Here is a 24,175-nt window from a genome sequence, read left to right on the forward strand (position 1 = left end):
GAACTCGTAGAAGGCTATGACTTCAAATCTTAAGTAATGGTGATAGAAAATGATGATTGTCAATTCCTCCTAGAGTCATTGTAACAACTCCAAGCTACCCTAAAATGGAAGATGACCTGAACATGAACAATACACTCTTCTATACCCATATTCTAATTATGTACGAAGTAAAACGGAACAAGGGCATAACAACAGTTACAAGGGCTATATTGGTCCAATAAGCTTTCTTAAGCATGACATATAATTAATGAGGTGTTCGATCAGCAAACATCATAGGTAATAAAAAAAAGAAAAAAAAAAGAAAAAAAAGAATATCCATAGCTAGTAAAATCATCTAACCTGTCTAAAAGCTTGATGTATAATATCATCAATTATAAACGGCCTTAGCATCCACATTTTGCAGTAGCTATCCAATTCATTGGTGGATGATTTTATATTCAATGAAGAAACAATCTTTTCCTACATTGTATAATCTTGTTTCACCATGCTGTATATTACTGCCATAGAGGAGGCACAACCAGCAGCATCAAGCTTTCGAGAAGCAATTACTTCTTGTTCTGAACCCAGGGAATCCATATCTAATTGGTCATCTAGGTTCATGATCAAAGCATTGCCTGCCTTATCCATAAGACTTTGAAGTTCATCAACTATGCCTTTGGCTTTAAGTGAATAATCCCAAAGGTTACCCAAACTTGTGTTCAGCTAACTAACACTCACTGTGCTATCATAAGCATCAATGCAACTAGCTTCTACATATGCACCAACCCTCTTAGTTTCATTTGCTTTAACAATGCTCTTGACCAGCTCTGATGATTCAAATATTGAAGGGCGTCGAAGAAACTCAACTGGCTGCTGAAATCTAACAAGAAACGTCTGGCCAACTTCCACTAACTCTTCAAACTTGATAACTCCCACCATAAATTCTGCCAGGATCCCCCTAATTTCATCATCAAGATTGGATTTTCCTTCTTCCATTCTGAAATCCATAAGAACATAAGTTGCCATACTAAAATGAAAAGCAATATATAAAGACGAAGTTTGTAGTCCTATATAAAACATCACAAATATTCATCGATTATCAATCGACTAGCAATTTCTCTCTATTATCATCAATGTCATCCCTACAAGTTACGAGTACAAATTTACTTTCAATGTGGTTCATTAGACCTCACAATCTTACGCATAACATTTTTCAACTCCAACCAAAACAGCTTCATATCCAAGCACAAACTACCAAGGGCATAACAACAGTTACAAGGGCTATATTGGTCCAATAAGCTTTCTTATCAATTTTGACAGCCAAGTGGATAATAAACTTAACTTTATTGGATGAAAACATCTCATGGTGCTCAAATCTTGGGATACAGAACATGCTTCAGTAACAAGCTAGCAGACACTCTTTTACTGCCTACCCTCACAAAGCTACTCATGAATCCATATTACTGCTCCTGCTCTAGACTTAGTGATATGCTCGGGTTCTAGCTTATTATCTTAGCCTCATCTAATTAGGATCAATTGCAATTCATTAGCCTCATCTAATTGCTTGGTCTCGGAATCATGTACTAATGGGAACCGAATATTAAAAAATACAAACCTTATAACAGCAGTGAGTAAAACCAAACACTCATTTCATTCCTACTGTCTAGCCAAGTTATCACAGCCAACAAAACTGAATATCATACTTCTAGTAGCAAAAAGTATATGAAATTACTCAAATAAAGCTAAACACAAAGTATTTTACTAAGCAACAAACAGAAAATCAGCAAGTAAATATAAAATGAAAAAATAAAAATAAAATGAGCAGAAACACATACATTGTATTTTCTTGAAGAACATTTGCATTTGCAGAATCCATAGCAATTACTTCTAGGTTTCCAAAAAAAAACAAAGAAAATGTAAGATAATTATTCAAATGAAGCAAAATTAAAACTAAAAGAAACTAATAATTACTCAAATATAAATCGAATAGAAATCACCAGGAAAAAAATCGAACAGAAATTGAACCGAAAATCGGCAAAAAAATTGACGAAAACCTTAATCAATATAATGAAGATTTCAATTGACGAAAACCTTAAGTAATCAAACTAAAATCAACGAAAATCACCTTGACAAAGAATCAATGAAGTTTGAAGAAGAATTGATGAAGAATTAAAGCAAATACCAGTAAGAAAGGGAGTAGAGAAATTGAAGGAGGAGAGAGAAAATGGCGCATCGAATGAAGGAGGAGAGAGAAAACGCTGAAAAATTGATTTTGAAATTATGTTTGATTGGGATTAATTGTGGCCGTTGGATGTAACTGATCCAACGGTTATAATGAGTCCTCACATATAATATTGTCCTCACATAAGGGATGTGGTCTCATATGATCCCATTTCTATATATATATATATATATATATATATATATATATATATATATATATATATAAAATAAAAAGTCGGTTTCGCAGCTAGGCCACGAGACATTGACACTTGACATTTAAGTTTTTTGTCAAGTGTCGAGCCACGCAGACGATAAATCAGTATTATTGTGACACATAGGATGCCAAGTAAGCGAATTTTAAATAGATTTTTTAATGATAAAAATGTTCTATGGTGTTTTATTATCGATATACTTCTAATATTTCATATACACAAAATTGATTATAACTTTTAATAAATATATTATGACTCAATACTAATTTCATCATAAAATTCGTTTTAAAAAGTTTTATCGCAATTAAAATAAAAGTGAACAATAAGTTTTAATCATTACTATTTCCATCATAAAATCAGTAAAAATAAGTTTTAATCAGAAAAAAAAAATTTAGTTTGGTAAAAATACTTTCACTTCATTAGAAATAATTTAAGTGCAATAAAAAATATCAAGTTAATATATAATAACATAGATATCTATTTACAAATAAAACTACAAAAAGTACACTATATATATCGTATGTATAAATACATCACATTATGATCGTATTTAAGCTAAAAAGTTTAGCATAATCTACGTATCGCCCGGACACAAAACTAGTATAAAAATATAAAGGGGAGTATTTTTCCGAGTTTTTAGAGAGACATGTAGGATTTATTTAATTTAGCGCGATATGTAAGACTATAAATTTTAGTAGTGACCAATTATATAAGACATTATTAATTTATTTTAGAATTACATAATTCAAATGCCACGTGAGTAAAATTAGCTAATGATTTAAATTTAAACTAGTGTGTGGCCCAAGCGATGCACCGGGCTAGTTATTGGCCTGGGAGATGCCCTGGGTCATTATAAATTTATTACTTCAATCGAACTATATATATTTTGGCTTGTTTGTCACTGAGAGCTTAAGTGGTAGGTTTTTTTTTTTTTTTTTTTTTTTTTTTTTTTTTTTTTTTTTTTTTTTTTTTTTTTAAGATGATAGCTTAATTAGTTTGTTGATTGTATGAGCTGGTTTGACTATAAAAATAATTTTTTTGCATTAAAATCAACTCGTTGTAAAAAAAAAAATGATAAGTAGTCAAATCTTTATAAATTTGATGTCAAAATATATACTACTCCTGCACAAAAATCTTTTACTCTATGATTACAAATTTATAAATTAATGCACAAAATAAAATTGGAGTAATGTTCAATTTCTTAAAAACTTCTTTATTATGTAATTATTAAGGAGTTACATTTCAAGGGAAATTGTTATGCATATGAAGAGTTTATCAATTAAACTAACATTAATGCATGAAGGTTAATGCATGCATGAAGTTTATCAATCATTAATGGTATAGTATGATTGCCCACACATCATATGCCAAATGGCAAAATTGTTGACACATGGCAAAACAACATGTCTTGCCATGAGTTTTAATAATATTATTGATTATTGATATAATGATATTGATTGATATCAATAAATATCATTTGAGTTATAAAATATAAACTATATAATTAAATAAAAAGTGAACAATAATAACTATGAAACTAAATAAGTGCTCTCAAATTGTTGTTTAATATGTATTTAGTATATTATAATTAAAGATGAAACACAATTAAATGATAGCTAAGATGATAAGGACATGATTTCATTTCTTAGTGGTCTTGTGTTCAAACCTTCTAATAAACATTTTTATTGCCATTAAAATATGATTAAATGATGATGTGGCATACAATACATATGGAAGGTGATGTAGCATAGATCTAATACATGTGAGTATAAAATACTTCCTGCGTTTCTTTTCAGTTGCTACACTTTTCTATGGAAATTTTTAATTAGTTACAACACTTTTCATTTTTGACATTCTTTTCTCTCTATATCTCTCCTACCTACATGGTTCCATCTTATTTTTCTCTCTATCTCTCTCCTCTTCAAAACTGCCTAGGAGACCGTTAAAATAAAGTGTAGCAACCAAAAAAATGGAGGAAGCATTATCTTTTGATTGTAGGAATTTTATCTAAATATATAACAAATTTAAGCACATAAATTAAAAAAAAATTATTTTAAAATATACAAACAAACCGTGAATTGTACGAATCCCGAGTTTGCAGATAGACACATAGGATTAAATTTTCTTAACGCGCCACGTAGGATTAAAAAATTTAGTTATAGCCAATCAAATGAATGATTTGTAATTTCTTTCAAATTAAATAATTCAAATGTCACATAAGCAAAATTGGCGAATGAAATTTGAAATTTAATTTAATTAATTCTAAAATAATATCTTTTGATATTTTGAATTTTAAATGAGGGAAAACTTTACAATTTATTTTAAAATAAAAATATTAAATCATATACTACGTAACGAATAAATAACAAATTTTATCACATACATACAGAAAATATGGTATAATGAAGGAATAAATAATACAAAAAAAAAAAATTGGTTAAAAAAATACAGATAATCCATGCATCGCACGGGCTTCATCTAGTATACTATAAATTAGGAGGAAAAAAAAGCCAAGAGAAGGGATATGATGCAAGCATTAGTCAGCAGGAGGGCAAACCCTCCACATTTTATCACCCACAAACTGATGGGCAATATAAGGTGTTGAACAGGTGCCTCGAAACCTATCTTAGGTGTATGTGCACAAACACTCCTCCAGAATGGGCTAGGTGGCTTCCTCTGGCAGAATTTTGGTATAATACTACATACCAGTCTGCAATTAAGATTAAACCTTATGAAGTTCTCTATGGACAACTCCCTCCCATTCACATCCCTTACCTACAAGGCATGAGCAGAGTGGACATTGTTGACAGAAGCTTACAACATAGGGAATAAATCATTGCAATGATCAAACAAAATCCGAGTAAAGCTAAAAAATGAATGAAGCAGCAGGTTGACAAGCATATAAGTGAAAGAGTATTTGATGTGGGGGCATGGGTATATCTTAAACTGCAGCCTTGCAGGCAGCAGCCTGTGGTGTCCAGGCTAAACCAGAAACTAGTAGCAAGATACTTTGGTCTATGCCAGATGATTAAGAAAGTGGGTGCAAATTTCAGCTAAGGTTCACCCTACTTTTTATGTTTCTTAGCTCAAGAGGTACAGAGGTCATGTTCCTCCCCCTACTGATCACTCTATTTTGCTTGATGGTGGTACTGACTCACCGAAGCATCCTGTTGCCATGATTGATAAGCGTTCTGTAAAAAGAGGGAACCGTGCTGTAGTGCAATAGCTGATTCAATGGTCAAATTCATCTCCTGAAGATGCCACTTGGGAGGATGCTGAGAGCATTGAGAATCAGTTCCCATAATTTGATCCTTGGGGTCAAGGATCCTCTAAAGGGGGAGGCATTTATGCAAGCATCTGTCAGCAGGGGGGTGAAATGGGAAAGAATGATGCGGTTATTGTTCCATTGCTTTTGGCTATTGTTGTGCTGAAGCAAGCTGAGCTGGACAAGGAGCTGGAGGAGAGACTTGTTGCTATAGAGAGAGAGAATAACTAATTAGATTCCTTTTGCTAGTTTATTATGAAGTTGTTATTTTATTCCTAAGTTCAGTGCACCTCTAATGAAGGCTATAATAAGCCAAATAGTGGATGTAATTACTTATGATGAATTAATACAAATCCATCTCTTTCTCTCTCTCTAAAACCTCTCCCTCTCTATTATTTGGTTATTGGTGTTCATATTAGTTACCACTCTCGAGGATTCCTTTCTTCTTCCTGGATTTGAGCCGACCAATCTGATTCTCATCCATTAAGTTGGATTGAGTCAGGTAGTAATCGTGAATCATCTGGAAACAGGGTGCATCAGGATACAACTATGAACATGTATTAACGATTGATTGTACATTTAATCAACTCAAGAAAATCAAAGTAAATAAAGAGCGAGAATAAAAGATGTAGCAGCTAGATCGAAGATAAACCAAATAATGAAGCTTAACTCCCAAACATGCCACGAATTAAATCAAAGAATAAAGATTTGTAACCTCCAACAACGTGGGAAATCTTCTTCATATCTCTCAGATTAAACGAGATTACAATATACAAGTGTAGCAAATACAAGCACAAGAAAAATGATAGGATTAGAAATAGGAAAAATCAATTAAAGTTGCCAAACTAATTAATTAAAGTTGTCTGGTGGTATTTGCGCAAAACTCACATACTAAAAAGTTGTCAATATTGTGCGGACAACTTCAAAGATTGTATGCACAAACTTAAGTTGGCGAATTAGAGATTTTTGGTTACGTACACGACCTGAATAGCATAAATTGTATGCACAAGCACAACCTGAAGTTAGCGCACAAAAAATGACTTTTCATGAATGATACATCCAACATTATTTGCTTATGAATAACATAAATTAAAAGTCCAACACTTTGAAGTCTTTTGACCATTGTTTTTTCGTTTTTATATGCAGTTGCCATTCTAAAATTCAGGATTTTCATTTTATTACGGAGCAATTTTTTAACACAAGTTATAGTACTGTATAACCGATACTCCGTAATAATTTGCCAGTGATTTTTGCCCTAAGTAATTGATATTGCACTCCAATTCATATTGGGGATATTGCAGACCTACTCAAGCGTAGTGCTTGTACGGATTACTGCTCGGAAGTTGAAACATTTTGATTAGTGAGATTAGTTAGTAAATTAGTGCAGATATAAACTATCGGAGATCTTGACTCTAAAAAAGCCTCGACGAATAAAATTATATAGTAAGTTATGTCACTTTCTAACAAGATTAGAGAAAAAACCTACAGAATTCTGCATGTGCGTGTATAAAAATGACGACAAGGTCCTATCGTTCTCATGCTCGTTCAGATATGTATGAACCCTCACAACATATTCCATCTCTTTCCCGTAAAAATGGGATGCACAAGCTGCCTTGTACGACATGAGCCTTGAGTCACCTGGGACATCAGAAAATTCAGGTCATTGCACAAAAACACCAAGCTTAAGACATTGAGAGGCACGGGTAAAGGAATAGTTATGCAACTTCTTTACTAGCAACAAATAAGAAAATGCACTCATTCATAAACCAATGGTCTATATACAGTATAACAGGCACGGATGAAATAAACTTGAATGGGCAACATTATTGAATTAAACCAGATTCTCACTATCAATTTCAAAACCTGATGATGTTGCAAAAACTGTCCTTTGGTGGTTAAAAAAGTTTTACTTTACACAAAATGCACTCTGCTGCAAAGAATTATTATTATACGACACAAACAATGCAGATAGCCAAGGTAAGTTTAGGCGATACCTTCTGCCATTTCTGATGCCAGTACGTGCTTGCTAAAATGGCGGTTCAACCACCATTTACAGCGGAATTTCCAAGTCTTTCCTGACGTACCCTCCACAAATGAGGGAGGTGTCCTACTGAACCGGATAGTATGCAAATTCTGACTCTGAATTTGCTCCCCATCTACACACATTGACATTCTGTCTTCTTCGCACTGGGAAAGTTTAAGCAAACATAAAGCAAATTCCCTCCATGAAGTGTGATCTCCATACGTCGCTTCCACGTGAAGAGCAATCATCTCCACCAGACGTTCAGGAGCATACTCTCCTGGAAAGATTAAATGTCAAAAAAAAAAAGTGAACTTTTTACATCATACAAAGAGATGCTGCAACAGCCATCTAAGTTTTCAGGGTAAGCAACCTTTTGATGAACATGTACAGCAGATGATAGCAAGAATAAAGGTGTACGCTACTTTATTTGAAAAATATTGAACGGAACGGAACTGAAATGAAATTATTCAACCTCATCTGAACTTAAGTAAGCTTTATATCAACTTGTTTGAACTTTCTTCAACTTTAATAAGAAACTTTATATTATAAAAATTTGGATAAACAAAATAGTATATGTACATTATGAAAACAAGTTGTCCTCGGAAAGAGATTGGAAATCTCAACTTATTTAACTTACTAGCCTGCATTTAATGATTTGAACTTCTAGCCATTAAACTAAACCTTATTTGAGCTGAACATATCAGTGCTTATTGGCAATTTATCAGTACTGAAACTTTAATTTTAAGGTGATGTAACATGCAACTCCCTAGGAGAATTTCAATTTATTAATACACTTTGTAACTGTTGTAATTTTGTTATACTAGCGGGAAAAAAATGAATTAAAATAAACAATCAAAAGCAAAACAATTCAGTGCAGGTGACAATAGGACTGAATATGTACTAATTACTCATAAATGACCAGCAGGCTCGGTCAAAACTAAATAAATATGTCATCAAGAATTCCATAGAAAACAACTACAACTTTCAAACTTGAGCTCAAGAATCATTGTGTTATTTGTTTATGTTTCCTAGCTCGACTATATACCTTGCATAAAATGTTAATATATAAATGTCATACTTTCCTCGAGGTATGTACTCTCCATGCAGTTCAATTAGTAGAGTTTTCTATTCTGGACATGTTAAATTGTAACAGAATTTGATAGCATAGTTCCAACTACATAATTTTCACTTACCATATACTTTTGGTAATTAAAACACATCATAAAAATTTTAAAACTTGCGTAAAAAGCGCAGTTGATTATAAAAGTGCAATGCTTAAAACCTTGAATAGACTATATCAAGGATCAACATGATATTTTCAGTTTGTTCCAAGCTTGATGAAAATTAGATGGGCGAACATGAATACTCCAATACTCAATCAATCATGATTCCCTTGTATTTGATTTAAATGTGTAAATTAATAAGACTACAGAGCAACGCCTTTGCAAAATAATACAAAAGACAGATCATCTACAAGCCGACAAGCATACTATAGTAAAATTAGTAAACATGTATATTTGAATTTTAACAATAAACAAGTGTATATAGGATTAGAAAACAAAGAAAGCAAATATACAATACCTTTTTTATTCAAGTCCAGGAGTCTTGCTAACGAATGCCTACATGTCGGGTCCCTCTTCATGACATCCTCGAAACATCCAGAGAGCTCATCATAATTGTTTGCATCAAAGCACTCGCAGAGACGAGCCTTTAATCTGCCAAAGCATAGAGGACAAAACTATAATACTCTAATCACACATTGATCACCTCATAATTTGATAATTATTCAGGAATTGCCATTGTATCTCAACAGACAGTTGATACTTATGCATAACAATCTACTGACACATTTCTGATTTCACAATTTAAATCTTCTTAAAACATAGAGTAGTTTACAACCGAACAAAAAATAGCAAACAAATTAGAGTCACGAGTCTCTCAACTTGCAAAAGAATAATATCACAAAGTTTCTTACAAACCACAGCATAAGTAGGGGGCATTTGGTTCAAGCAGGGTAAATGGAATGGAATCCAGAAAGGGGATACAAGGAGAATGGAAAACAATGACCCTGAATCTCCCTATCAGTTTGTATTTGTCCAGAAACGGAATGAACTGATCCCTAATTGCCTTTGTGACAGTTAGGTTCAAAGCACAGAATCAGACTAAAAAAATTTAAAGTCTTATTATTTTGTTACAATAATAACCAGTAATTAGATTTCATTTGCTTGCTAATCTTTGTGATGATTAAAGTGAACTCACTTTAGCATAAATTCTCTTAAATCTGAACTGATGAGCTTAACAATGTTTTATTAACCATCATGTGATATACGAGTGTCTAATCCATTATATTTTGTGACCAAACTGTGATGAAAAGAAATGACTAGTTGCAGCTCCCTACAACAATCCACAAAGATAGCTGATAAAAAATATTGATGTGATCAAACAAATGGGTTATTGCCGAGAAGCCATAGGAAACCATGTCATGAAAGTTGACGTAGGTGAGATTGTGAGAAAACCATATAACCCTTTTAATTCACATACATAAAATAGATTACACACATATACAAATTTTATACTAGAAAATTCATTGCAAACTCACATATACAAAATCAATTCTAGCAAATTCAATACCAAGTGCATACAAAAAGGTGGACACGGCTGCTGGGGTTCCAGGGTTTGAGATGAATACCCCCAACCAAACACCCTCTTGTTCAATTTTAATTTATCATCTTTTAATGCTCCCATTATTGCAGTAAGATTCACCCTTTTAAGATATTAACCCATGCCTTTCAAACCACAAAGTAGAGAAGCATGCAGAACTGTAGAAGGTCAAGACTGCTTTCAAATCCCAAACATCAAGAGTCCATTGAAGATATAATACTGTGGTCTCTCTCTTCCAGGATTTTAGAAGAAAAACCATAGATTTATAAGGCTTTTAGGTGCCAAAAGGAGTTAACTGAAACAAGATAGAAGTTAAGAGACACATTGAATTTGTTAAGAAACGTAAAAAATAGAGATCAAATGTAAGAAGTACAATGAAGTGCTTACAGATAAGCAACGACTTTACAGCTTGCTATTTATATTTTTGCTAAGAAATGGGACTATTTAACTATAATCCTATGTTAGGTTTAATTAGACCTGACAATCCTGACCCAAACCCGATGACCCGACCCATGACCCGAAATTGACCCGAAACCAGTGACCCGAAATTGACCCAAAACCCGAATCAACCCGTCCCGACCCGAAGTGGAATTGACCCGACCTTGACCTGAAACCCGAAACGACCCGACCCGAAGTTGACCCGAGACCCGAAATGACCCGACCCAAAGTTGACCCGAGACCCGAAGTTGACACGACCTTTAACTTGAATTAATGGACCCAAATAGACTCGAAACCCAAAGTGACCTGAACCAAAATTATCTTATACCTAAAATGACCAGAATCTATTTAAGTTAAAGACTTGACCTTAGCAAACCGAAATAGAAAAAAACCACAATCAAATTGAATTAATTGACCCAAATCTATTTAAGCTAAAGATTTTTTTTTTCTTCTTATTGTTTTACTTTTATTTTTCTTTTTCTGTATTTTAGAATTTAGTCACTTTACTTGTGGAAATTTGGACGGAGTATTCCCGCTCATAATTTACCTCTTGTCCTCATAATGAAGTACTTTTGGAGTTTTAGCCATTTGGGGGGAAGAATTTCCCACAATTTTAACCAAGTTAAAAGTTTTATTTTGTTTCCCTCTTAAATTTTCACTTTTAAGTTGTAACTTTGTTAAAATTGAAATTTTGAAAATTTTTAATTGATCAACAAGTGTGTCCGTAATCTTACATCACAATATGAGAATATTTCACTTAATTAATAATACCTCCGTTTTTTTAGTTGACACGTTTTAACTTTATTCACACACTCCTCTTTGACCGTATTTTGTGTTTTATATGTAATGAAAAATATAGTCATGTAGGATCTTGAGTTCTTTAATTGGATAGTAGACTAGTAAATAGATACAAGCATAGTTGCATAACTGCAATACTTCATAATTCATTAGTTCATTATATACTAATAGTGATGAGACATCCTATGAAGTAATTTGAATCGGAAAGTCGGAGACTGAGCTATTAAGTAGCACAGAAAAGGTTTAACTAATCCTATCAAGTTTGAATTTGAGATCAAATTACCTTGAACAAGAAAAACCTTATTATGAGTCTCGTTTGAAAAAACTTGAACAAGAAAAACCTTATTATGAGTTTCGTTTGAAAAAACTTGAACAAGTATAAGCTGTATAACTCAATTAATTAGAGCATCCCTCTTAGTTTCAGGAGATCCTGAAATTGATTCTCAATCTAAACACACAAAGAAAAAAAAAAAAAAAAAAAAATTCAATAGAAGTCAAACAATTACTATATACCATGAAAAAAGTAGCCTTAATAAATGAAGTGAGTTTTTCATCAAAAAATAAATAAATATATATACAGAGTTGAATTTAACCCAATGCATTGACCTGAATATGACCCGAATCGAAGTTGACCTGACCCGAACTGACCTGACCCGAAAATTGACCCAACCTAAACTCGACCCGAAGTGTTGACCCGATACCAGATCCGACCCGATTATCAATCGACCCGAAACCCGAAATGACCCGACCCGAACATGACCCGAACTTAACCCGACCCGAAATGACCCGACCCATACCCGACCCGAATGACCCATTTGCCAGGTCTAGGTTTAATGGAAGAAGTTGAAAAAAAATACCACTGTTTAGTTATAATAACGGAAAGAAAGAAAATTCTGCAGATTTAGGGTGAACAGTTGTTTTTGTCAGCTCAATTTCTGTATTTAAAAATGGGTTTTTCCATTTATAACAGGGTTTTTCCATTTACTTCCCTTCTTCATCTACCAAATTCAATGTGTCTTTTAACACCAAAAATGGGATGTGTCTCACTTCCTGTATCTCCATTCCTCTTCTAGCAAATATCTCCCTACCAAACGCACTGCCTTTTCCCAATTCTATTCCCAATATCATGGTACCACATTTCAGTTCCTATTTATAGATAATCCACATGCAATTGTATGCTCCATATCTTGATTAAGAGGCAAGATCATTACCTACAAGAAAGCACTGAGCTTGACTCATTGCAGGACTGCTCAAGAATAGCTATGGCTTCCTTACCGCGACCATCAAGAAGCAACAGCTGCCAAAAGGAATTTTCCATTAATAAAGATTGAAAAACACATTGCAATCAATGACACATAATATCCAACAATTTACATCACCAATTCACCATAACAGCAATTGCACTACACCGCACCACACTAGTTGGAGCAGGTAGTATGACGTTGGTGGGTAGTGGGTGGTTGTTGATATCATAAGTCATACCTGCCATGGGTTAGGTAGATATTGGAATTATAAGCATACCCGTCTTGCCCCTGCCTTGTATCCAAAACAAGTTTATCATACATTTCAACCAAATCCAAAGATAAGAAGAGTTCACAGCCCAAACTCAAAGCATATGTCTGTATCAATGATGTGGATGGCTCATTGGTCATTACTTTTTTTTTATTTTTATGTATTGATTTTGTAATTGTTAATTTGTCTACTCTAATTCAATTTAGTTTTCCCACTTTCCTTTTCCATCCATCCCAAATTAGTTTGCCCATTTCTAAAGTTGGCAACGGTTCACTAGTTTATATTAGAGCAACTCCAATGGTTGTAGCTAGGGATTTGCTTGCAATTTTAAATAGTCTCTAGCTACTAGCTTGACCATTGGAGCAAAAATATGTAATTAGCTTAGTCAAGCAAATTAGCTTTGCCAAGCTAATTTGCTTGAAAAAAACTTGCCAAAAAGAAAATGCTAATAGTCAATTAGTAATTAAGATAAAAATAATAAATTGATAATTTAGATAGTAAGCTAATAGCTAGCCATTGGGGATCAAACTAGCTACAAACATAATTAGCTTAAAAGCTTATGTGGCATGACAATTAGCTTGTCATTGGAGTTGCTCTTACTCTCTTTTTCAATACCAAAAGTTCAAATCCCTAGTTTGCCCATTTCTAAAATTGGCAAGGGTTCACTAGTTTTATATCACTCTCTTTTTCAACACTAAAAGTTCAAATCCGATCTTGGCAAACTAAGTTGGGACAAAGGGGGTAACGTTTTTATTTTTAATACTACCTCCCTTACCATAACTAAAAGTTTGGCTTCTTGTCATGCTACTATACTCAATATAATTATACTACACAAGCCTTAACTTTCACAAAGTGACATGACAAAGTTAGATCCTCAAATAATAGCAAATTGCTACAGAAACAGGCTTAATTATTCAACATTGCATTTGTCTGCAAACCAGTTGAACCTACAAACTTTCTTATCCAACTTCACTAATGATAAACTCAAATTTTGTAAGGAAAGGAATTAATGAATGCAAACTCAGATCACTGCATATGGTAAAGACTAAACATAAAACAATAAAGTACCTGTATCAAAGGAAGTAATGCTGCCACTGAGATTGGAGGCGGAGAATGAAGAGCAAGCTTTAAGAACTTCAAAGCTTCCTTGTAATGATTACCAAAAAACTGTCGACGAGAAGAGAGCATGTCCATCAAATTATCTGAAGAAGGCACTCTTATGGGCAACAGTGATTGCAAGCCTGTTTTGACAAAACAAGGCTCAATATATTGGTACCAGCAAGGAAATAGGTCTGGCTACTCAAATATATATATATATATATATATATATATATATATATATATATATATATATATATATATATATATATATATATATATATATATATATGTTCATAAAAAACATAATTACAAATGGTATAATAAGATGCTAAAAACCAATTGGTTGGGAAAAAGAGGTCATCAGCCCAGAAAATACTGAATAGACAAATAAGCAATCACAGTTACCTGACTAATAGCTTTTGTGTTAAACACATGACAACTTATGCTTATACACAAAAAGAAAAAAAAGTAAAAAAACAGACACACACACACAGAGACACCTTTAGCTCCAAACTATTTACATCTTTTTCCTTTCCTCCCTCAAACCTCGCAATTGTAATGCCTCTAGCACCACCATATTTAAGACCACAACCTGAAGATCCCACTACCCCATACGGCCCCTGAGAAGCTATTACCACTCGGACTAAATTAATCCACCCCACCCCATCACCACTGACCACCAAATTGTTTCCTGCTACCCCAAACAATCAAAACAGCGAATCTATACCCTTAGTTTGTGACTTATATACATTATTCCAACCCCATCCATCACAAAGTACTGCCAACACAAGTATGTCACATATTCCTATTGTGATAAGTCAAATGGAGCTGTCAATAGAAATAGCAAGACATCATCATGCTACCTGCCTACCACTTCATATTACGTATCATGATCCTGGAAGACCAAAGGAAGTATCTGCCAGGACCAACAGTACTTATGGACCGAACTATTGGATTCCATAAATCTATAAGAAACACAGTGAAGAGCAATTGCTCTGAAGAAAAAATAAAGGAGAGGGGCGGCAAACTGCGCAGGTGAGGATAGATAATTACAGAAACTGAACAACACTCACTGTGTACATTATATGCAGAAGAACATTGATACTGATTATAAGCATGTTGATTTGAGCCATCAGTTTCTACACTTGTTTCATCAGATCTCATATAGAAATCCTGTGACTGTAGTTTCTTGTCATTCTCAACTGGCTTGACCCCAGAAACCTCGCCATCTGGCTTTTGATTGACATTTGCACAAGTGTCCTTGTCATTCAAAACAGATGTCTCTGAATGATAGTGCAAGTCTGAAAATGTCTCATAGATACTGGCTGCATCCTCATCGTTCAGGTTATCAATTTCCTGAGAGGAGTTGGTTTTCATAGTCTCGGACTCCATAGGCATGCAAGACTCTTCTAAGTTTCCCAGCCGCATCTTGTTCGGCAGTTGTGAATACCACAACTCATAATTGGTCAAACCCATTACCAAATTAGATTTCAGGTCTCTTGCGGATTCATATTCCTGCTGAAGACTACATGAATAACCAATAGAACACACATTTCAAAAAAATAGATATATTATTAAATATAATACACTTCCTCCATTTCATTTTACTTGCAACAATTTGACTTTTGACACTATTTACATATTTTTGTTTGAAAATCCTTAGTAATGTGCTTCATAAGGAAAAAAAATAGTCAAGTGGGATCCTGTTAGATTCATCACAATGTATATTTTCACAATATCAACTTTTTATTATATTGTACTAGATCATAATTAAAGATATCAATGGTTGAAGTTATGCATCAGAAACCGTAAAAATCAAATTTGCAAGTAATTAGAACAGAGGAAATAGTAATTGGAACAGACAAAATATTAAATAAACAAAGATAAGTAAAAAGGTAATCGGCTCCATAAAGCTCAAAAAAGAAGTTAAATCATAGGAAAAAAAAAAAAAAACAACATTTGCACATCTATGATACACTCAAGCTTCAACATCAAAGCTGGTATATCTCCTATTTATCTTCATAGCACATGATACTAAAACTAGCTTTCAATTTTGTGCTATCATGGGAGGTTAGTCATGTTGATGAAAGAGAGATTAAGAGAGAAGAGAAAGTGAAATTTCTGTTTCATAAGATTCAGGCTCATGGTTTTTAGAGGAATTACTTGTAGAAGCAGTGTATTAAATCTTAATCAGGAATTCATGACTTTAAATTCTAACAAGGACATTAAAACGAAGGTTATAAAGAAAAATAATGCATATATTAGAGGTATGATTTATTGTCAAAGAAAAAGGACAAGGTGATAGAGCCACTATAGTATAGAAAAAAGCAGTAGCAAAAAATTAATTTGACCCAACTACAAAATTGAATTAGGAACGCGTCCATCTAATGCACAAGTATTCAGCATTTTATTAGTTTACGCAAGTCGTACTTGGCAACTGTTGCATGGAAAAAGAGAGTAAAATTTACCTTTGCAAACTAAGACGGGCAGAGTCATGGTTATTTCGTGCAAGAGAGAAAAGAATGTACTCCAACAGAACAGATCTATCCTGTCAAAATAATACATAGTAAGAATCTACACATGTATAAAGAAATAATGAAGCTTAAACCAGAGAAAATATAGTTTACAGAAGCCCCCACAACCCCACCCCAAAACAAATAAAAGCTTCTTATGTATTCACCCAATTGTCCATGTACCTGACAGAAGAAGCTACTCAAAAACATAACCATCCTCTGAGATGTTCATTATATAATGAAGGAGCATTAGCAAGATATTTGTTATCATTACCTCCAACTTTTGCAGGATTTCCCCTTCTCATATTATCTTTGAATTTACCTAATTTAATTCTATTGAAAAGAAATACTCCTACACCACAATCCTGGGGAAGCAAGGGAGCCATTCCATTTCTTTTAGCCAAAACGATCCCAAAGTAAAAAGAAATAAATTTCATGGCTTAAAACCTTTAAAATGCCAAGCTACACAAGAGTAAGCGTTCATATCTTTTAAACATGATGCTGTAATAGCTATCAATTGAGCACAATGGAGAACAGATCACAGTATTACACCTCTGTCAGGAGGAACAGGTATAAAAACAGTACTATAGTTTGATGGGTGGTAATGTTTGGATTCCAATAAATAGCAAATATCCATCCCTGAACTGAAATGGGCATGGAATTGATCCATTATCAACCCCACTCTCGTGTACCCCGGTCCCACATATTTGGCAACCCACTAATATATAGTAAGCCACTATGTAAAATAATAGATTTTCAAAGGTCATAATTTATTAGAATGTATTTTTTTTGGATATTTTTATTATTTTTGCAACAAACAAATAAGAAGTAGGTCATAGGAGGGTAATGTGCAGTGCATCTGCCTAGTGACGGAGCAAAGGAAAATGCAACTTTGATCTTTTGCGTACTTGTGCAAGTGTAATTTTAAGATTAAACTGGTCACAAATAGCAAGCAGGTGCCGGATGTAAGAATTCAACTCAGAATAATAATAGTTCTAATCTATTGGCAATAACTAAAGTTCAAGATGGAACTTTTCTACAAGTTAACAAGGCCTAGCAGCTAGATCTCACTAGATTAACATGCATTCTGATTTCTAAGCACCAAGAAAGAATACCGGATATAGCTTATGGGCATTACAAAAATCCACAAAACTTTAACTATTTTCCATGGACAATTGCTAAAGCCTCAATATCCATTCCCTCAACCCCTCCCCCCCCCCCCCCCCCCCCCCCCCCCAAATTAAAAAAAAAAAAAAGAACATTTCATAAGAAATGCATAGAGAAAACTATAAAATCAAATAAAATGGCTGTCATCAACAACAGTTTGATCAGTTTTTATTTGGAAGACTCCCATCCAACAAGTTTAAGCTTAAAGGAGCTTCAAGAACGATAAATGGGTGTGACAGAAACTTATGAAAACCAACAGTTTAAAAGACTTTTCCAAAAAAATTCAAAAGCTAATACTTCACAAGACTCTTTCTGCTCCTAACTGTTGCTTCTGTCACCAGAACAAACTTCAGCAGTATTTCCTCTCGTATGTTTGAATTTTTAAGGCTAATAATCCAGCAACAGAATTATTACAATATCATTCATCATAACTTTTGACCTTTTGATAATTTCCTCTCCTCCCCCGGTTTTATTCATCATCACATATTCCTCCTTGTGGTCTCTTTTTCAGTATTAAGTAAGAGTTATTCTCCACATGGCTGTAATATGCTCTATGAACACCACACACACCCCTCACCCCGCCACCCCCCCCCCCCCCCCCCAAAAAAAAAAGGATGCAGATTTGTGAGTTACTAGTGATTATACACATCCTTAATTTCAGCATATGTAAATGTATTCGCCAACAATAAATTAGATAAACACTGAATGGCTCCTATGTTATGAGTTTTGACCACCTGTGATTTCCAAAAAAAAAAAAAAAGGCTGGAATAATATCACAACTTCTGTTTATAAACATCCTACTTTGGACATGTTTGGCCTAGTTAAACATCCATTGACTATTCACAATTACTGAGAAGAAAGTCAGAGAGTTGTAAAAGTTGTAACTAATTCCGTTCTTATTTCTTTCTTCTCTACTAGCACATTCATCCATTGACTAGTTATAATGACTTTTCCACCAAGAGAAGAAAAACAGAGGGTCATAAAAGTTTTAACAACTTCCATTCTTATTTCTTTATTCACTACTAGCACTTCATATGCATGCTCGCCTAATAAGAGAATTAAAAATAGGCTAACTGATGATAAAAAGTTATACAATTTCACTCTTCATGCTTTAAACGATGTGATTTAACATAAGATATACCTTCAATGGCCTCCTCTTGTTAGACTTTATCTTTTCCTTCCACGTATCATACAAGTGCTCAATCCTTGATGAGTAAAAATCTGGATTACAATCCATGTGTTGAAGAAGCTCCATAGCGACCTATGACAACAAAAACATAGATTGCTTGTCAAGAAGATTGCATTTGCTAGAAGTGAACGATGATATTACTTAGATACAGGGAACATTGCAACGAATAACAATTATGCACATTTCAAAAGAAATCAATTCCTATGTTACAAGTAATATTGTAACACAATCTCAAATGCAAATAAAACAAATTTTTCAGAAGTAAAAGCCCCGAAAGTGATTAAGGACATACCCAATACTTGAAACGATTGCTCTGCGGTGCTTTTTCTCTACAAGTCCCTTGTAAAAGCGCACTTAAAACTCCACTAGCATCGACCCAATTGCGTTGTACAACAAGCTTGCGAAGAAGGTAACGCAACCGAATACGATTTTCATGGCACACATTCAATGAACCGACTTTCAGAGAATACGTAGGTACGGTCAATAACAATGCAACTCGCTTGAAAGATCTCCTTCCCCTCGTATTCAATTTATGGGGCATTCTCTGTTTTATGTCAACCTCTTTTTTATCATCTAAAACATCATCTAGGTTTGATGTATGCAGATTATCATCTTCCATATGTAAATTATCATCTTCCAATTTCATAGTTCTGTCCTTAAGTTAACTAATTAGGGTTCTGCAACACAATAGCAACCAAATTTTGATTCAATTATCAAATTAAAATCTTAACAATAAGCTATAATAGTACAATAATAAATCCAGCTAAGAAGAACCCTAAAATTGATTAAAAAGAACAATTACCTGAGAAGGCGCTTCAACGGAGGTTAGAATTGGACGAGCTTCGACGTTGTCGCGAAGACGAAGCTCGAAGGAGGGGACGAGTTTTATTTAGGGTTTTGAGGTCGAGAGTTTCGTTGATCGTCGGTGGTTGTCGTCGGCGGAGTCCAATCGCCGGTGTTTAAGGGAAGAAGAGTTGGTTTCCCGAGTGAGACTTAATCAAAAGTGGAGAGGGTTCAATTGGTAGCAAGTAGGGGTAAAAAGGTATTTTCGCCCATTAATGAAGATTTGCCGGCTCAGTCATTAAAACGGACTCCGGTTTGCTGAGCAAAAGAAAGCTTGCGGTTTTCCTTATTTTGCCCAAAATTTCGAGGAGGAGAGAGAAACAGAAAAAGTGAAGGAGAGAGAAAGAGCAAAGCTGAATCAGAGAGAAAGAGGATTCTTCATACGATTTCGTTGTGAATTTACTCTCGGAAGTGAAACGCTACAAGGTAATTGTCACAGTTGCTCAACTTTTTCGAAAATTTGGTTTCATTATTGTACATTGCTATATGATTTTGATTTTACTGGTTTAATTCGGTCAACTAATTTAGATGAGTGTGTTTAATTTAGGTTGTTTTCGTCCATTTAGATGTCGATTTCACTTTATTTTGCTTCTATTTGGTGGGTTTATGAATGAACTCGTTTCTAGAGTTTGGGTGAATAGTGAATTATTGATACTAGGTAAGAAGTTCAATTGGGGTAAAGTTCAATGTTTCTGTTTGGGAATATTGATAAATATGTTGAATTTTGCTGTTCATATTAATTCTAGTGTTTTGATCTATTGAACTAATGTATAAATGAACTAAATTTTATACAATTGAACTATTTCTCACATATTTGTTGTATATATATGTTGAAGTTGGTTATTTATATATCTTGAGATTTCCCACAATTGATATTATTTGGGGTTTAGATAAGTATTAATATTGCTGTTTATATATCTTGAGATTTCCCACAATTGATACTATTTGGGGTTTAGATAAGTATTAATATTATTGTTTATATATCTTGAGATTTCCCACAATTGATAATATTTGGGGTTTTGGTGGTGGTATGGCTTGTTTTTTCTTATACCATTTCTAGTGACCTTTTTTTAAGTTATAGTGATAGATTCTTTGTTATATGCATTACTTTCATGGTGATCAATTTCCTTTTTTTGAAGCTCTTGGAAACCAAGGTTCTTTTGTTAAGATGACTAGCAAGTTCATCCTCATTAAATATATCTTTAAAGTTTCAAAATAACTTTTTCAATGATCACTTAAAACAAACCTTAAGTTTTTCTCATACATTTTTTTATCATCTATTCATTATTGCTATAGTTTCATGTCTTGCATATATTATCCTAGTTCCTTGATTGATTGAAATTGTATTTTCTTGTTTCTTAGATAAGATTAGAAGGGCATCTATATTACAAGTTCTAGTTTCAAAGAAAAAAGTTCCTTTGGGGATGATGTACAACTTGCTGTTAAATGTTGCTTCCAAAATGCCAGGGCGTAATTAATAAATACTCCCTTGTGCTTTCAGAATTTTGTATTTATAAAATTATTCATATGTTTACACTTAATTTAGAATTAAAAATCACAGGTCAAAACAAAACACTCACAAGCAACAAAATGCCAGGTTCTTGTTGTAGAAACAGTTCATGTACTCCATCATTACCCTTCGTAGAGGAAGATCTGCTGCTAAACCAAAACAGCATTTTCTGGTTGTCTGCGTCAATTCTCCTACTGTAACTTGTGCTGGTAAATCAAAACAAAATTTTCCTCATTTATGCTTGCATTATTTAAGTAAATAGACCACTATTTAGATTTTTATATGGTAAATTGGTGATCTTTCCAGGTTTCAAAGAGAAGCTTGCAGGACGTACTTTCTGATCAGGAATGCTCACTGGAATTTGAGGCGTTGTAAGATGCCGATTGTCAAGATGCTATTGGTGCTATTGGTATTTTATTAATCCCATTTTTCTAGCATGCTTACCTTTTACAATTTCATGTGTGAAAGAAGCTCCTTGTGTAAGTTGTTAGGGGATCTTGAATGCAATATAGTTAACTTCATATTGATTAGATGGTTTATTTGGTTACCTGAAGCTTTTTAAAGCCGTAATTAGGAAGATGCCAACTTTCCTTACTCTACTACTTATTTTTTTGTATTGGCACTCAATAAATTCAGTTTGCTTATTGATAGCAAAATGGTTTATACCTATGCAAAGGGTGGAAGCATTCATGGTTATTTACATAGCATTGTTCTATTTTGATGATTTGCAGAACACTTAACACATCATTTTTCCTCCAAGATTTAATTATAGTCTCTCACAGCTGCCTCCCTCCCAACTATACGGTCTGTATTATGTAACTCTCCCTTCTTTTGATAATAAGGATAACAGGAATAAGGGCTATTTAGAAAATGCTGTCAAATTAATGAAGAATTAGTACTATTTCTGTATTGAACAAGCTAAGGTTTTGTCTTTCAGGATAATGATCAGATGATCATGTGCCATTTTAGCCTTGTACCTTCAACTACATCTTAATGTAGTCATAATGAATAAATGTGTGTTAAGAATGAGGACAAATCTTAATTTATTTTCTCTAATTTCAGGTATTGCTCGTTGCTAGAAAATCAATTGAGTGAGTCCTTTGACAAGCATGACAACCTGCAAAGCTGCCATTGTTGTTCGTCCATTGCTGCTACTGCTGTCCTCAACCATCGTAGTTTATTTCTACTGGCTCAACACTGCTAACTCCTAGCTTTGAACAACTTTTTTTTGGGGATGAAATTGTATATAAATATTTTTTATTGAAATTTATTAGGGAGGAAAATGCACAAAGGCACCGATTTTGGGCATTAAAGGCACAAAACATAAGAAGGATAGGAAAGTAATTACACAACATTTTGATGGTATTTTATAAATGTCAAATAATAAATTTAAATTTCAATTTTAATGATATTAATTTATCATGATTAAGGTTAAAAGAACATAAAGTTTCATATGTGGTTGACCATACCGTGTGATAAGAGTTACTTATTAGGGGTTATAATCTGAATTTTATACGGATCGAAATAGCAAAAGCATAGGAACATCATATGTTCTCTTTGGTTAAAAAATTCAATAATAAAAATCAAAGAACTTGATTTATCATGTAAAAAAAAAGAGTTTGATTAATCATTAAAAAAATACACCATTAAAAAACACCATTATGAATAACAAAAAATGTCAAATAATATGTCAATTAGTCTTAGTCTTATACACCATTATAATTAATACCTATCTAATAGTATATTTTATAATAAAATTTGTTTTATATATATTACTAAAAACGATGGTTAAATTTAGTATATGAATAACGAAAAATGTCAAATATATCAATTATATAGGAACCAAGGGACTACAACTAATCAACTACCATCGTTACTACATCAACTATCCTTTTGTATAAATGATTTGATTTGATTTAATTATTTTATTTTATTTTGGCTACACCTATTCTAAATTTCTAATGATTTGATTTGATTTGATTTAATTAAAAATGTCTATGTTTTATGTTAGTATCCATGGTGTGTCAATGTAGGACATTGGTATCTTAAGGGAAAACCTAAGGGTACCGAAAAACATCAAGAGGGTACCAATATGTAAGTACATGAGAATGGTTGAAAAGAAATTATATGAGAATAGAATTACATATTTTAATTACCCAACTTTTAACCATAGAATCCAACCACGTATAATTTTAAGTGTTTAAAACTTTGAACCAATGATAAAGGGAAAAGTCGTCAATAGTTGGCACGCTACAAAGTTAAGATTTCAACAACTTTCTCAACTTTAGAGATAGCTCCAAAATTAAGGAATAATTTTAGTTTTAGAATATTCATTTAGAAAGAAATCAACTCTTTAATCAATTTGTTTCGTGTTTCATATTATGCGTACATTTAGAATACTCATGTAGAGAGAAATTAATTTTTCATACGAAAAAGGCATGAGTAATTTTTCCTAGTCAAATATATTATTACAATTCATGTATGTGTGTTTAGGAGGTATGGTGGGAATCAAACTCAAAAACTAATCCTCGAATCCGAATTAGTCTTAAGGGTGAACCGGGTGGAACACCCAAAACAAAAAAAGTGAAGGCTCATATTAGCCCTGGCCTTCTATATAACATAGCCTTCAAAGTACCCTCCCTAGAGTCCCCACTATACAACATCTCTTAGGTCCTGTTATTTTGAGCTTCTGGGCAGAGCAGAGCAGGGGTCAGCAGAGCAGAGCAGATTTCAGGATAGCA

The 24,175-nt window shown here is 33.4% G+C and overlaps 1 protein-coding gene and 1 long non-coding RNA gene across 3 annotated transcripts; one reads left to right on the top strand and one right to left on the bottom strand.

Annotated features, from left to right (window-relative positions):
* Positions 1-7,098: 7,098 nt before the first annotated feature.
* On the bottom strand, positions 7,099-20,065 carry LOC145576723 (uncharacterized). Of its 2 annotated transcripts, XM_081634440.1 has the most exons (10): positions 19,884-20,065; positions 19,374-19,758; positions 19,034-19,153; positions 16,681-16,760; positions 15,286-15,737; positions 14,180-14,352; positions 12,811-12,896; positions 9,284-9,417; positions 7,674-7,979; positions 7,099-7,317 (listed from the first exon to the last, which is right to left on the bottom strand). In XM_081634440.1, exons 2-10 carry the CDS (start codon positions 19,725-19,727, stop codon positions 7,133-7,135), a joined length of 1,890 nt encoding a protein of 629 aa, XP_081490566.1. In that variant the 5' UTR covers positions 19,728-19,758; positions 19,884-20,065; the 3' UTR covers positions 7,099-7,132. The 2 variants fall into 2 exon arrangements, with proteins under 2 accessions (XP_081490566.1, XP_081490567.1); XM_081634441.1 differs by lacking the exons at positions 19,034-19,153; positions 19,374-19,758; positions 19,884-20,065 and adding an exon at positions 16,909-17,088.
* A 128-nt stretch (positions 20,066-20,193) lies between these two features.
* On the top strand, positions 20,194-22,847 carry LOC145576724 (uncharacterized). Its single transcript, XR_014098541.1, has 4 exons — positions 20,194-20,350; positions 21,486-21,643; positions 21,741-21,843; positions 22,497-22,847. It is a non-coding gene; the product is annotated as an uncharacterized LOC145576724 (long non-coding RNA).
* The last annotated feature ends 1,328 nt before the right edge of the window (positions 22,848-24,175 follow it).

Source organism: Chenopodium album, chromosome 13, assembly GCF_948465745.1.
Source record: "Chenopodium album chromosome 13, dcCheAlbu1.1, whole genome shotgun sequence".
NCBI classification, from domain to species: Eukaryota; Viridiplantae; Streptophyta; class Magnoliopsida; order Caryophyllales; family Amaranthaceae; genus Chenopodium; species Chenopodium album.